This window comes from Carassius carassius, chromosome 9, assembly GCF_963082965.1.
Source record: "Carassius carassius chromosome 9, fCarCar2.1, whole genome shotgun sequence".
NCBI lineage: Eukaryota > Metazoa > Chordata > Actinopteri > Cypriniformes > Cyprinidae > Carassius > Carassius carassius.
The window spans coordinates 15,089,301-15,104,989 of record NC_081763.1 but is presented as its reverse complement, the minus strand read 5'-3'; the positions used below and the strand labels follow the sequence as shown (position 1 = coordinate 15,104,989).

General features: G+C 40.3%; 1 protein-coding gene across 2 annotated transcripts; it reads right to left on the bottom strand.

Moving 5' to 3' along the window:
* Positions 1-4,310: 4,310 nt before the first annotated feature.
* LOC132148579 (outer dynein arm-docking complex subunit 4) lies at positions 4,311-15,669 on the bottom strand. Of its 2 annotated transcripts, none has more exons than XM_059557271.1 (12): positions 15,448-15,669; positions 15,197-15,328; positions 12,787-12,940; positions 12,622-12,683; positions 12,322-12,469; positions 11,994-12,218; positions 8,317-8,433; positions 8,149-8,227; positions 7,961-8,047; positions 7,662-7,858; positions 7,298-7,398; positions 4,311-4,603 (listed from the first exon to the last, which is right to left on the bottom strand). In XM_059557271.1, the coding sequence occupies exons 1-12, from the start codon at positions 15,562-15,564 to the stop codon at positions 4,568-4,570; spliced, it is 1,455 nt and encodes a 484-aa protein (XP_059413254.1). In that variant the 5' UTR covers positions 15,565-15,669; the 3' UTR covers positions 4,311-4,567. The 2 variants fall into 2 exon arrangements, with proteins under 2 accessions (XP_059413254.1, XP_059413253.1); XM_059557270.1 differs by having other exon boundaries at positions 8,317-8,445; positions 15,448-15,667.
* Between the last annotated feature and the right edge of the window lie 20 nt (positions 15,670-15,689).

Here is a 15,689-nt window from a genome sequence, read left to right as displayed (position 1 = left end):
AGACAGGAGGAGAAGCTCGCAGGCAATGGGGGAGATGTCAAGAGAGAAGCCCATAGATACAAGCCCTGGCGTTACATTTTAAAATACTATACAAAATAATTAATCAGAATACTTACTCCTGCTCACTCACGCCAAAGAACTCCCCGCTCAAGCTCGCCGTCTCTGCAAGATTAATGATGGCAGTTTGCACGCACAGTTACTAGAAGATTTACATCTGTCAGACAGGTTGCTGACGTCATCAAGCTTAGTTTGAGTCTGCGCGTCAGAAACGGAAGTGCTAAAAATCGCTAAAAATGGGCTTCACTTGTCTCAATTGAGTTCCAATGGGGTCGCTGTGTCCATTTCTTTTACTGTATGCTTTTTGCCCCTTTTCGATTAATGGCACAGTGAAGCGCTGCCAAGATGGCTATGGCCGGCTCCGCCCACTTTGAAGTTCAAAAATGCTCTTCAGAAAACTACAGGTGACGTCACGGACACTATGTCCATGTTTTTATACAGTCTATGGTTAGGGTCATAATATAAACGGAAACACCAGAAAGGTTGTAGTCAATAAAGTATAAGTATCAGAAATGTTTTCAGATATTATAAAACTTAGATTACACTGTTTTTAGACGCCATTGAACAAAAGTCGCGATTGCCAGAGGAGGTGATAGTGCGATCAGTTTCGTTTCCGCACATCAATAAAACATTAAAGTGGGCTACTTTATATTAATTATCACTCTATCAAATATTTGCATCACAAATATATCACAAAAATTGTGTTTTGCTAAAAAGTCATTTAGATATTTAAAGTAGAATTTGCATTGCGGAATTTTGGGAACCTTTGTGCCCCCCCAAAATTAATTGTTTATATTTAATAAACTTTTAAAATTCATTTAAAATGTCTACATTCTTGTAAAACAATCACCCCCAAACTCATTGTGTACAGGCTACTTGTAAAGCCATTTTTATACTGTGCACTGTCACTGACTGAAAACAGATATTCAGTAGGCCATTAAAGGAATTCAAACCTCTGCATTTGATAAATATGTATTGCAACAATCTTTGGAGAAGACACAGTGGCAAACAAATTGATCATTTTCAAGCCTTGCACAAGCAGACTCAGCAATGTAGGGTAACAATATTTAGTTTTCCAAAAAGAGGCCAGTGGGTGCAGGTGGGCTGGGGTGTGGTTGTTAAAGTAGTGCCCAAAAGCAGCGTAATGACTATATCCCAAATATCAACACTCAAAATATGTCATTTCCATAGTCAAGTCACCTTTATTTATATAGCGCTTTTAACAAAAAGGATTGTGTCAAAGCAACTGAAAAAGATTAATTAGGAAAACAGTGTCAATAATGCAAAATGACAGTTAAAGGCAGTTCATCATTGAATTCAGTGATGTCATCTCAGGTCAGTTTAATAGTGTCTGTGCAATCATTTGCAATCAAGTGACCCCAACTAAGCAAGCCAGAGGTGACAGAGGCAAGGAACCGGAACTCCATCGGTGACAGAATGGAGAAAAAAAACTTGGGAGAAACCAGGCTCAGTCGGGAGGCAAGTTCTCCTCTGACCAGACAAAACCAGCAGTTCTATTCCAGGCTGCAGCAAAGTCAGATTGTGCAGAAGAATCATCTGTTTCCTGTGGTCTTGTCCCGGTGGTCGTCTGAGACAAGGTCTTTACAGGGGATCTGGATCTGGGGCTCTAGTTGTCCTGGTTTCCTCTGTCTAATACCTAAAATACATATTTTACAGTGACTGTTATTGAACATAAACACAGCTAAAAAGTTTCCTTCCAGTGGCCCTCCTTCACAAAACTTAACAGCAGAGTTTTATCATAGGCAGAATCCAAAATGTTTTAATACAAGCATTTCAGACAAATGCAACCTTTAATCAACCCATGGCAACAGTTTAAATGTAGCCAAATTCCAGCAAAAAAAAAAAAAAAACACGGGCTTGATAACTCTGCATCCAACACGAGCTTGCAGGAGTCAGATTTGACTGATCATGGGTTGAGAGGAGAGATAGCCATGCTAAAGGATTTGCTGCTCAACAGATCCTGAGCTAACTGACACATATCTGATCTTCCTTTACACTGAGCGTGAAAATCTCGGGAGCGGAACAGGAGCGGGCGATAATGGTCAGAAATTCAGCAGTCCCTCGCAGGGCTCTAATACAAAATACTCTTCTTCCAGTTGTGTTCGTGTTGTGTGAAAGCAAGTGTGACTAGGCCAGACTATACGAATTTACAGCTAATTATCCAAAAGACAAATATAGTTAATTTGTGTTGTTAACATCCATGACTCATGAGCTACATTGTAATAAGTTAGCTAATGTTTAGCTACGGCAATATATCATGGGCATATAGTCTAACTTAAAGGGTTAGTTCACCCAAAAATTTAAATTATGTCATTAATGACTCACCCTCATGTCGTTCCAAACCCGTAAGACCTCCGTTCATCTTCGGAACACAGTTTAAGATATTTTAGATTTAGTCAGAGAGCTCTTAGTCCCTCCATTGAAAATATATGTACGGTATACTGTTCATGTCCAGAAAGTAGTCAAAGTAGTCCATGTGATAACTGCTGATGTGTTATCTTTGTTATTGGGCACGCCAGAAAACACGTCAGCAGTGTCGTGAACATACTCACAACAGACCCGGAAGAGAAGACAATGGTGAATAAAGTAGTAATTTTTGTTATTTTTGAACCAAAATGAATTTGCGATGCTTCAACAAATTCTAACTGACCCTATGATGTCACATGGACTACTTCGAAGATGTTTTTATTACCTTTCTGGAAATGGACAGTATACTGTACACACATGTTCAGTTGAGGGACAGAAAGCTCTTGGACTAAATCTAAAATATCTTAAACTGTGTTCCGAAGATGAACGGTGGTCTTACGGGTTTGGAACGACATGAGGGTGAGTCATTAATGACATAATTTTCATTTTGGGGTGAACTAAACCTTTAATGGAGAAACTACAGCTGAATTCAGTAAGATTAATAACGTCATCAGAAATCGCCACATTGATATGCAAATCATGCATTAAGTAATTAAAATGTGCTATTTGCATACATTTGACACAAGGCATTGCAGATGAATAAGATAAACAAAATAACTACAGCATATCACCACAGAACCTAGTTATCAGTTAATGACTTACATCAAGTCTTTTCCCTTGAAATGCTATGTTTAAATATGCAGACAGCTTGTTTTGGATGATTTAGAAGAAGTCTACAGAAGCAAACAGATGAGGAGAGTAGGCTTAAAACAAGCACCTTAATGTTTATTATGAAATCTTGCTTTCCATTAGAGCAAAAGAAGACATGAAAGCAAAATAGACCAAAATCTCAAAATTGAACAGTACATGAAGTGTCTTGCCTTAAACTATTACTTCATAATTTTGCAGTGTGTTTTAATTATTTTTGTAGTGTTTTTCCTGTAAAATAAAAAACAATTAGCACCAACTGCCTTTTTCAGTTTAGTGTGATTTTGAAGTGTTATATATTACAATAACCCCAAAAGAATATTAAAAAAATGTATTATCAAAATTTTAGTAAAAATATGTCCCTCTCCTTTGTGCAGTTATTTATTCTAATTATATCCTTGAAAGTAGTAGCAAAGAAAACATGCACATTGTAGCTTAGTTTCCTTTGTTGTTGCCTGTTCTTGTGATAAAATTAGTGAATGCTAAAGAATTGGGTGAGTGGGAGGTAATTAAAATAAATTAGTAAGTAAGTCAGAGGTGTGTCAATATATTTGGCATTTTGTTTAGAAAAAAATAAATAAATATGAGAAGTGCCCTTTTTCCGCTTGAGCCCCTGCCCCTCAAAATGTCTGCACATTCCTGAGCTGCAGTGTTCATGCTGTGTCTTGTTGAAAAGTATGCAGAGTTTCTGAGTGGTTATGTGTTCTGACATTGCACTGACTGACAGGTTTTGCAGTTAAGAATCGCTGCTTCAGCTTCTCACAGTGGAGTTCAGAACAAACGCAGGTTGGCGGTGGCTGCTTTCTCACAAGTGTTTGTGGTGTGTTCGCATAATTAGCAGATATAACCCACACAAACATTCTCCCACACAAACAGGCAGTAATGCGTAGTTAAGCATTCTGTCAGTTCTGTTCAGTTTTGTTGAGCACATAATGAAGGTCAATATCATTTCATAAAGTGGAGTGTAAAATTGGAAGTCAAAGCTAAACTCATTTTGATGATTTTCAATTCAAATCTTTATGGTTGGATTATGAATTCAAAAACAGAAGGTCATAGCATGTCTGTGTCTATTGCAAAACATTAACAGTATCTGGGCAACATTGCTCGGACACTGCATCCCAAATATAAAACATGATTTATTATACCTCTGAAACTTGAGTTTATTTATGTAAAACTATGCAAAAGATCTTTTTTTATCCATGGAAACAAGCACAGAAAAGGCCGTCATAAAGTAATCCTTCACCAATGACACTGACTGCAATCCAACACAATGTTCCTCAGGCAAACTTTATTCCACTAGTAAGGATGCATTAGTTCTGACTTGTCTTGGAGGAGGATGGAGTCGATTGCAGCCATTTCTTTGAGAGGGGCCATCTTACTGAATCACTCTGTGTTTTGCTTCACCAAGAGCCTGCAGGACGAGACACTGATTAAAGTGAATCAAATAATGTACAGTAAGAGTAACATGAAAAAATATGATAGAGGAATGGGATAGTCAAGAAGCAGATAACGAACAAAAAAATGAAAATTGATCAATGAATGCATGTAAATATTGCAATTATCTGTTTGTATTATGACACAAATAGTATTTATTTATTTTGAAACCATGTTCTAACTAACTGCTCTCCTTATGGAAGTTTTGTTATTTAATATCAGATGTTTCTTAGCTTACACAATCAGTCTCTACATTTAATATTTAATATTTAATATTTAGGTCCACTGAGTTTTTACTGTTGACAGAACCACCAGTGGTGATGACGCAAAAATAAAAATAAGCAAAAATGCAATATATAGTGTTGCCTGATGCAGCTAGTTATGAAAGAAACTTGGATTAACATGGAAGAGAAGCATTTTTTATCACATGTTGCTTTGTGGTGTTCAGTATTTTGAATGAAATGTGAGTGACAAACTGCTTGTTTTATTTTCGCAAAATGTTATCATACAGCTCTTGATAAAAAAATTATTTCAAGTAAAGTCACCTTTATTTATATAGCTTTTTCAAACAAAATACATTGCGTCAAAGCAACTGAACAACATTCATTAGGAAAACAGTGTGTCAATAATGCAAAATGATAGTTAAAGGCAGTTCATCATTGAATTCAGTGATGTCATCTCTGTTCAGTTTAATAGTGTCTGTGCATTTATTTGCAATCAAGTCAACGATATCGCTGTAGATGAAGTGACCCCAACTAAGCAAGCCAGAGGCGACAGCGGCAAGGAACCGAAACTCCATCGGTGACAGAATGGAGAAAAAAAACCTTGTGCGAAGTGCGAAAAGAAAAGAATCACCCTCCTTTAAAATAATCACATTTTGTAGCTTTGCTGCCTGAAATGAAGATGAACACGTTTTTTTTTGCATTTACTCAGTGCAAGTTATAACTTATAGCTGTATTGGATTTCTGCCAGACATTTCGTTTGGTGTGGAGGCCAAATAATTCAATTTTAGTCTCATCTGCCTCAGAATCTTCAAGGTGTATTTTGGCTTTTAAGTTAAGTTCAGTCGTGACTGCATGTGGCCTTTCTTGAGGAGTGGCTTTTTTCTTGAAATCATCCCATACAAGCCACATTTGTGCAGAATTTGTGATACTGTTATCACATGCACACAATGACCACTCTTCAGAGTTGCTGTAGGTCTCTTGGTTGCCTCTCTGAACAGTTTCCTCCTGAAACTTTCATTCAGTTTGGAGTCACGTCCTGATCCAGAGAGGGTCTGTGTAATACCAAATACCTTCCGCTTCTTAATAATAGACTTCACTGAGATCATTGATAAAGCCTTTGATATTTTTTGTATCCATCTCCTGACTCGGGCCTGTCCACAACTGTATCCTGGAGATCTTTTGACAGTGTCTTGCCATCGTTAGTTGATTGTTTGCTTCAGTTGCAGTGACAAGGACTAAAATACTCCAGGAATGCTCTTTTCTTGCTGAGCTGATCAAACTGAACACAGCTGATCACAGCTGAAAGTCAAATGGCTTTGTGTGCCATTGAGAAGGTGATTAGCTACACCTGATTGAGTTTACGTGTAATTTTTAAGAGGGGGGTGATCAGTGATTCTGGTTTTTAAATTTTTTTTTTATCTGAAATGTTTGAGTTAAATCTTTCACTTGGATGTTATAAGTTGCAATGAATAAAAACACCTGGATAAAACAAAAACTGTCCATCTTCATTTCAGGCTGCAAAACAACAAAATGTGATTATTTCAAAGCGGTTGATTATTTTCTATACCCACTGTTCATATATCCAACCTTATTTGCGTATGTACAGTACACTTGTATAATGCGATATATACTACATTGCTATTTTGCAGCAGAATGAAAAATCATGCTAAGTTGGAATATTTAAAACTTCATCAGCATACATACAGTATACTTATGTAGATATTTGCTATATGTGACACAAAACCAGTCTTTAGTGTCAATTTTATGATAATGAGATTTATATATCATCTGAAAGCTAAATAAAATAATCAAAATTTACGTTTTTATATATTTACATTAGGAAATTTACAAAATATCTTCATGGAACATGATCTTTACTTAATAACCAAATGATTTTTGGCATAAAAAGAAAAATCGATAATTTTGAGCCATACAATGTTTTTTTGGCTATTGCTACAAATATACCCCAGCAACTTAAGACTGGTTTTGTGGTCCAGGGTCACATACAGCATATCTCAACTGCTTGATTTCTTCTTTTGGACCAAACTGTAAACTATATTTCCGCCCAGCTTTAATCCGCAAAATGTAACTATATGTTATGAGGATATTAAGGTCTTTTAAATAGTAACACCATGATTTTCTGTAAAGTTGCTTTTAAACGGTGTGTATAGTGAAAAGCGTCCTTATGCGAAATTCCTACTGAAATGACTGGATAAATATTTGCAGAGCAATGGTACATTTGACCGCACAGCACCTCAAGTCAAACAATCAATGATTGCCATATTGTTCATCTGTGATATAAATCAAATTGCGCATCCTGGGTGATTTTGAATCTCATTCATTTTAGTGTAGTTTGAATGGGACTATAGAAGAGGCCACAGGCGAGAGGGATAGTGAGAGGGATGAGGAAGAGAGTGAGAGAGCAGGTTAGGAATGTCTGTGTTGACCTTCTGGATGGCTTCGCTGGCAGTGTCATCCTGCAGCAGTTTTGCCTGGTCCAGTGCCCTCTCAAAGTGTGACACACAGGCCTTGTAGTTACCCAGCTTCACTGTGTCAGAGAGAAAGAGGATGCCAAATGATTTAATCTTGCAGCATGGCATGGATTAAATATACTTATACTACAGGCCATTGAATGCTTGAATCTGATGTGATGACGAACGTTTTAAGGTGTGCAATTAATTTCAGGGAAATGCACTGTGAACATAGTTAACTAACGACTACATCTGATTATGAATGATGAGGGAAATTTGATTATTCATTTGATTATTCATCACTTCCTGGGATTCTGAGCGATGTAGTTTTTTTACTTACATTCTGCCTGCGCCATGAGCACACTGGCATTGAGCTGCCATTTTTCATCGCTGATGTCATCTGCAGCCATGAGCGAGCGGGAGCCATAGTCTCGTGCTTCCCTGTAGCGTTTCAGCTCCAGGTAACAGCGGCCGATCTCGTGGAACAACCAGGCTTTTTCTAACCCGCCACATGCTAGAGGCAGCTTCTCCTCCCAGCTACACAAACACACAGAGAACAAAATTAAATGACTATTACAATAGATTTTTCTGTGTACATCAATACCAAGGTCAACATTAATTAAAAGCAAATGCACTTACACTTCTATAGCTTGTTGAAACTTGCCAATCCGTGCGTACACACGGCCAATGTTGTCCAGAGCCCTAGATTTACTGTCCATCAGGTCGCTATGAAACGAAGCACAGACCAAACACAACAGATGAATTGTAGTTTATTAACCAACCAAGAAATGCAGAAAGGTAGCTTTCCTACTCTCATGGTCACATACCCTTTGTTGGCCAGATCCAGATCCTTCTGATGATGATGTAGAGCCTTGTCCATATTCCCAAGATCCATCAGTGCATTGCCTACATAGAACATAAAGAATGTTTTAATATAAAGTTTCATATCTTTGGTTTTTGTGCTATTGATATTATATATTTAAGTATATGCCTACCAATGCAGCTGTGCAGGTTCCCAAGCACTTCTGTCTTATTGGGAAGCACCTCCTCAGACCATTCCTTCACCACCTTCATGAGTTCACGGGCCTTCTTCAGGCTGTTTTCTGTATTGCCTGCACTCAAGGCTGTTAATTAAAGAAACAATACTCAAAAATTCCTATAACATACAAAACATTTTCTGAAAATTATATAGAGTAGTGCTTGCCAATGCAAAAGTCATGTGATGCCAAAGCATTGATAAGACGTTATTATGATTCTGACATGAGGTTTCTCCTTCAGTACAAGTCTATGGAACTTTCTAGTCTTTTTGTTGTCTGATACCTCACTGTCACAGCTCACAGATAAGTAACTTTCAAAGTAAACCGCTTTTCTTTTGGTCAATGAGGTGAATCTGCGTAACCAATTTGAACCTGTTGCAAAATCTCCATAGGAAATCTTTCGCCCTCATTCGAAATTCTAAAACCCCTTGATTCCCATTGAAAGGACTGGATTTTGACAATTAAAATTTGTAGGACAATGGTAAATATGACAGCCGCTTTAGAACAGTAATAGCACATCTCTTCTCAACAAGTCACAAAATTTGACCATGGAACACATTACATACACAGGTATGTGCCAAAGTTTGACAATTAGATTTAAGGTTTTGTTCAGATGTCCTCAGCAAGCACTTTGAAATATTTAAATAATCAGCTGTGTGTGTTATTGTGGGGTGGCCTAGAGAACGATTATAATCCCGCCCTTACCTCTACGTTGTTCTTGTTTCTTGATCACAAAATCAGCATATTAGAATGATTTCTGAAGGATCTTGTGACACTAAAGACTGGATTAATGGCTGCTGAAAATTCAGCTATGCCATCATAGGAATAAATTTAAATTTTAAATATATTAAAATAGAAAATGGTAGTTTTAAAGTGTAATAATATTTATGTATTTAATATTTAATAATATTTCCGTCGTTTTACTGGGGGACTTCAACGCCCACGTGGGCAACGACAGTGACACCTGGAGGGGCGTGATTGGGAGGAACGGCCCCCCTGATCTGAACCCGAGCGGTGTTCAGTTATTGGACTTCTGTGCTAGTTAAAGCTTGTCCATAACGAACACCATGTTCAAGCATAAGGGTGTCCATCAGTACACGTGGCACCAGGACACCCTAGGCCGTAAGTCGATGATCGACTTTGTGGTCGTTTCATCCGACCTCCGGCCGTATGTCTTGGACACTCGGGTGAAGAGAGGGGCGGAGCTGTCAACCGATCACCACCTGGTGGTGAGTTGGATCCGATGGCGGGGGAGGAAGCTGGACAGACTCGGCAGACCCAAACGTACTGTGAGGGTCTGCTGGGAACGTTTGGCCGAGTCTCCTGTCAGAGAGATCTTCAACTCCCACCTCCGGCAGAGCTTCGACTGGATCCCGAGGGAGGCTGGAGATATTGAGTCCGAGTGGACCATGTTCTCCACCTCCATTGTCGAAGCGGCCGCTCGGAGCTGTGGCCGTAAGGTTTCCGGTGCCTGTCGAGGCGGCAATCCCCGAACCCGGTGGTGGACACCGGAAGTAAGGGATGCCGTCAAGCTGAAGAAGGAGTCCTATCGGGCCTGGTTGGCTTGTGGGACTCCAGAGGCAGCTGACAGGTACCGGCAGGCCAAGCGGACTACAGCCCGGGTGGTTGTGGAGGCAAAAACTCGGGCCTGGGAGGAGTTCGGTGAGGCCATGGAGAAGGACTATCGGTCAGCCTCGAAGAGATTCTGACAAACCGTCCGGCGCCTCAGGAGAGGGAAGCAGTGCCCTACCAACGCTGTTTACAGTAGAGGTGGGGAGCTGTTGACCTCAACTGGGGATGTCGTTGGACGGTGGAAGGAATACTTCGAGGATCTCCTCAATCCCGGTGTCACGTCTTCCATTGAGGAAGCAGAGGCTGAGGGCTCAGATGTGGACTCGTCCATAACCCAAGCTGAAGTCACCGAGGTAGTCAAGAAACTCCTCGGTGGCAAGGCACCGGGGGTGGATGAGATCCGCCCTGAGTACCTCAAGTCTCTGGATGTTGTGGGGCGGTCTTGGCTGACACGCCTCTGCAGCATCGCGTGGCAGTCGGGGACGGTGCCTCTGGGATGGCAGACCGGGGTGGTGGTCCCTCTTTTTAAGAAGGGGGACCGGAGGGTGTGTTCCAACTACAGGGGGATCACACTTCTCAGCCTCCCTGGGAAAGTCTATGCCAGGGTACTGGAGAGGAGAATCCGGCCGATAGTAGAACCTCGGATTCAGGAGGAACAGTGTGGTTTTCGTCCAGGCCGTGGAAAAATGGACCAGCTCTATACCCTCTACAGGGTGCTGGAGGGTTCATGGGAGTATGCCCAACCAGTCCACATGTGCTTTGTGGATTTGGAGAAGGCATTCGACTGTGTCCCTCGCGGCGGCCTGTGGAGGGTTCTCCGGGAGTATGGGGTCCGGGGCCCTTTGCTAAGGGCTATCCGGTCCCTGTACGAACGGAGCAGGAGCTTGGTTCGTATTGCCAGCTGTAAGTCAGACTTGTTCCCGGTGCGTGTTGGACTCCGGCAGGGCTGCCCTTTGTCGCCGGTTCTGTTCATGATTTTTATGGACAGAATTTCTAGGCGCAGCCAGGGGCCGGAGGGGGTCAGGTTTGGTGACAACACGATTTCGTCTCTGCTCTTTGCGGATGATGTTGTCGTGTTGGCCTCATCAGGCCAGGACCTTCAGCATGCACTGGGACGGTTTGCAGCCGAGTGTGAAGCGGCTGGGATGAGAATCAGCACCTCCAAATCCGAGGCCATGGTCCTCAGTCGGAAAAGGGTGGCTTGCCCACTTCAGGTTGGTGGAGAGTTCCTGCCTCAAGTGGAGGAGTTTAAGTATCTTGGGGTCTTGTTCACGAGTGAGGGAAGGATGGAACGGGAGATTGACAGACGGATCGGTGCAGCTTCTGCAGTAATGCGGTCGATGTACCGGTCTGTCGTGGTGAAGAAAGAGCTGAGCCGCAAGGCGAAGCTCTCGATTTACCAGTCAATCTACGTTCCTACTCTCACCTATGGTCATGAGCTTTGGGTCATGACCGAAAGGACAAGATCCCGGATACAGGCGGCCGAAATGTGCTTTCTCCGCAGGGTGGCTGGGCGATCCCTTAGAGATAGGGTGAGAAGCTCAGTCACCCGGGAGGAGCTCAGAGTAGAGCCGCTGCTCCTCCACATCGAGAGGGGTCAGCTGAGGTGGCTCGGGCATCTGTTCCGGATGCCTCCTGGACGCCTTCCCGGGAAGGTGTTCCGGGCACATCCCACTGGGAGGAGACCCCGGGGGAGACCTAGGACACGCTGGAGAGACTATGTCTCCCGGCTGGCCTGGGAACGCCTCGGTGTCCCCCCAGAAGAGCTGGAGGAAGTGTCTAGGGAGAGGGAAGTCTGGGGTTCTCTGCTTAGACTGCTGCCCCCGCGACCCGGCCCCGGATAAGCGGTAGAAGATGGATGGATGGATGGATAATATTTATGTTTTTGTTGTATTTTTGACCAAATACATGCAGCCTTGGTGAACATTAGAGACTTCTTTCAAATATATAAATGAATAAAAAAATTCTAACCTCAGAACTTTTGAACAATAGTGCATGTTTTTTTTCCTGCAAGGAGCTTAAACAGCGAACTTTGACTGAACCCAAACTCTGCAGAGGTTCACCTGTGTCAATCTCCTCCAGACTGTTGAGGACGTATCGAGTGGGGTCTGAGGGAGGCTTATGAAGAGTCCGGTTCCACTGCTGTTGCATGAGTTTTCTGTCTCGCTGACGAGCGTAGATGGGCTTCTGCTGCTGCCAGAATGCAGTCCGCGTGTCCAGATATGAGATACAGCCTACGATCAGATCTTGTACACGCTCTCCGGTCCTTATCTTACCTTTTATAAGATCTGTATTGGAGCAGATTGTGATACTTTATATAGAACATGCACTTTCCCAGATGCAAACTGACATTTAAAAAGATCTACAAAAACAAAACCCTGGAAAACACACCCTCATCTTGTAGAAGTTTCTCTAAGTATTCTCTGTCATTGTATAGCTCTCCCAGAAGTTCCTTGGCTGTTTTTTCACTTTTGTCTATCTTCCGGCCATGCTTTTTGGATTCCCGCTTATGAGAAGGATTCAAATGCTTGGGACGAACCTTTGGGATTGTACCAAACAAACAAATATGTATCACTAACTACTGAAATGAATGTAACCGTGAAGCATTAACAGTGGCAGGGCGAATGATGGGGGCAGCTGGTTAAATGAGAGAGAGAGCAAGAGACAGAAAAGATAAAATAGCCAACTTACCCCATTAGACTTGTGGAAAAAAGACAAGTCTCCTTTATTTTCCAGCTTCACAGAGGAAGGACCTTTTGGGTTGAGGTGAGAGATGTGGGTTTTGAAATCTTTGATGAAGTAACTGAGGTATGTTTGTTTTGCAACCAAATCATTATGTTGTGTCTGAGGACTTACTGCCCACTGAGTTGTCGATTGCCTCTTGAGCTTTCTGGATTCCCAGCCTGAACTCCTGCAGCTCTGGACGCAGCTTATTGCCTCGGTGGTAGTAGACCAATGCAAACTCAAAATCGCCCATAGTGTAGAGGGCTTCCGCTTTCTGATACAGACCCTGCAGGACACATGATGGAGACCGAAGGAGAATCATAGATTATCTGCTAGAAGAAGCTTTTTATACAAAGCAGTTTCCAGTAACTAAAGGGACTGGACGCCTAGAGGAACATACAATCATGGCACCAAACAGGCTTCTGATTTTTCATTGTACTTTCATGATTCCTACATGACACCATATGCTTTGTGGTAAAAGAAAGCTAAAAATCACAGCTATCACGTGATATACACTCATCTGAATATCTCTAATAACCCAGTAAAAAGATTTAATTTAATGTGATGTGTATATGTGAATCCATGCATATAAAGATGTAGCTTGTGTTCACCAATGCAGCATATATTTAATCAAGTAAGTATTACTACAGTAAATGTTTTCCATTATAATATATCTTAACATGTATTTTATTCCTGTGATGAAAAAGCTGAATTTTCAGCATCATTACTCCAGTCTTCAGTGTCACATGATCCTTCCGAAATAATTCTGATGATGATTTGCTGCTCAAGAAACATTTATTTTTATTATCAATGTTGAAAACAACTGTGCTGCTAAATTTTTTTATGACTAGAAAGTTCAAAACAACATAATTTATAGACGCGCACACACACACACACACACACACACACACACACACACACACACACACACACACACACACATATAAATACACTACCGTTCAAAAGTTTGGGATCAGTAAGACTTGTAATGTTTTTTAAAGAAGCCTCTTATGCTCATCAAGGCTGCATTTATTTGATCAAAAATACAGAAAAAAAACTATAATCTTGCAAAATATTAGTACAATATAAAATAATGGTTTCTATTTTAACATCCTTTAATATAATTTATTTATTTAATGCAATGCTGAATTTCCATCAGCCATTACTCCAGTATGTGTCACATGATCCTTCAGAAATCATTCTAATATGCTGCCAAATATTTTTTTGGAAACTGCAATACTTTTTTCAGGACTTTTTGATGAATAACATGTTCAAAAGAACAGCATTTATTCAAAATATAAATCTTTTTTAACAATATAAATCTGTCTTATCAATTTAACACATCCTGGCTGAATAAAAGTTTGAATTTCTTTAAAAAAAAAGAAAAGAAAGAAGGAATAGAAATTTTCTGACCATAAACTTTTGAACAGTAGTGTATATTGTTAAAAAAAAAGATTTCTATTGAAAATAAATGCTCTTCTTTTTAACTTTTTATTAATCGAAGAAACCTGAAAAAAAGTATTGCAGGTTTCAAGGGAAATTAAGCAGCACAACAGTTTCCAGCACTGATAATAAATAATCATATTAGAATGATTTCTGAAGGATCATTTGACTCTGAAGACTGGAGTAATGATGCTGAAAATTCAGCTTTTTTCATCACAGGAACAAATTAAATTTTAATGTATATTAAAAAAAAAAAAAAAAAAAATTATATATATATATATATATATATATAAATTCAGCTGTGCTTTTACAGATGGGAGTGGACATCATTAATAATTTAGAGGGTTATATATAAAGTAGCTCCAAAAATAATTTAGATACTTAAGCCACACTTAAAAATGTATGAATTTAATTGCGTTACATGTATTACACAACAAAATACTAAGCTACGTGTCATCTAAAGATTACTTTCTCTAAAATTAACCCCGCTTTTCTTGGCCAGTTTGCCACTACTTGGGTGATTTTAGTGGATGGTCTCTCACGTTTCACTAGTTTGACGTGCCCATACAACTTAGTCTTACTTTTAAACAGAACATTTATTTTGTTTATTAATTCGAAATCAGTCACATTATTTAAGTTGTATCAGAACGTGTGTTTGTGACATAACGGTCACGTGGTTTAATACTTAGTTACCTAATGCAGTAATATTTATCAGTTTTTAAGTGTGCTACAAGTGTCCACATACTTTTTTGGAGCAAACTAGTGCCAGTATTTTGCCAGAATAATCATCTGATTAGGTTTCAGATTATGTTATTGTGGCTCACTGGTAGAGCATTGCGTTAGAAGCGCCAAAGGGCACAATTCCCAGTGAACACATACTGGTTAAAAAAATATTTAGACTGGTTGAAAATTTTTTTCAGACTGAATGCACTGTAAATCGCTTTGGATGAAAGCGTCTGCTAAATGTGTAAATGTAAATGCGCCACCTTCAGGATAAGTATCTTATTACACACAAACATACAAACTCTAAGCTGTACCTGCCGAGGCCTTCTGTACCAAACGAGGAGATCAAACACAAATGAGCAGCAGATGAACACACCTTGAAGAAGCCTTTGTTGTCCTGAAGTGAGGTCTCAGCATCTTTCAGCGCGCTCTCTGCGTCCCCTAGTTTCAAATAACACCTGGATCTGGAGACCAGACAGTTCTTATCACCCGGCTGTAAACTAAGAGCCTGGCGAACAACAGAGAAGACGCTTATAAAGTGTTACACAAAGAGCCGTTTATCTTCGCCTTCACGTGAGAAACGTAAAATGTATTTCGCATAAACCCCAGTTATGTTTATTAGCTTACCGTGGAAAAGCTCTCAATAGCTTTGACGTACTCTCCCTTCTGAAACAGTTGGTCGCCTTCAGCTACATAGGTGCTAAAGGTACTCTTCGGACCTTGACCTTCCTCGTTATCGGACATTTTATTCGTATTTATACAAAATTGTATCAAAACCTTTCATACATCAAGAAAAGACGTCCCTGGTCGGTGTCGTTCGCTGTACTTATATTTCCTAGCAACGCAACAAACAAAACCCGGAGTGACCA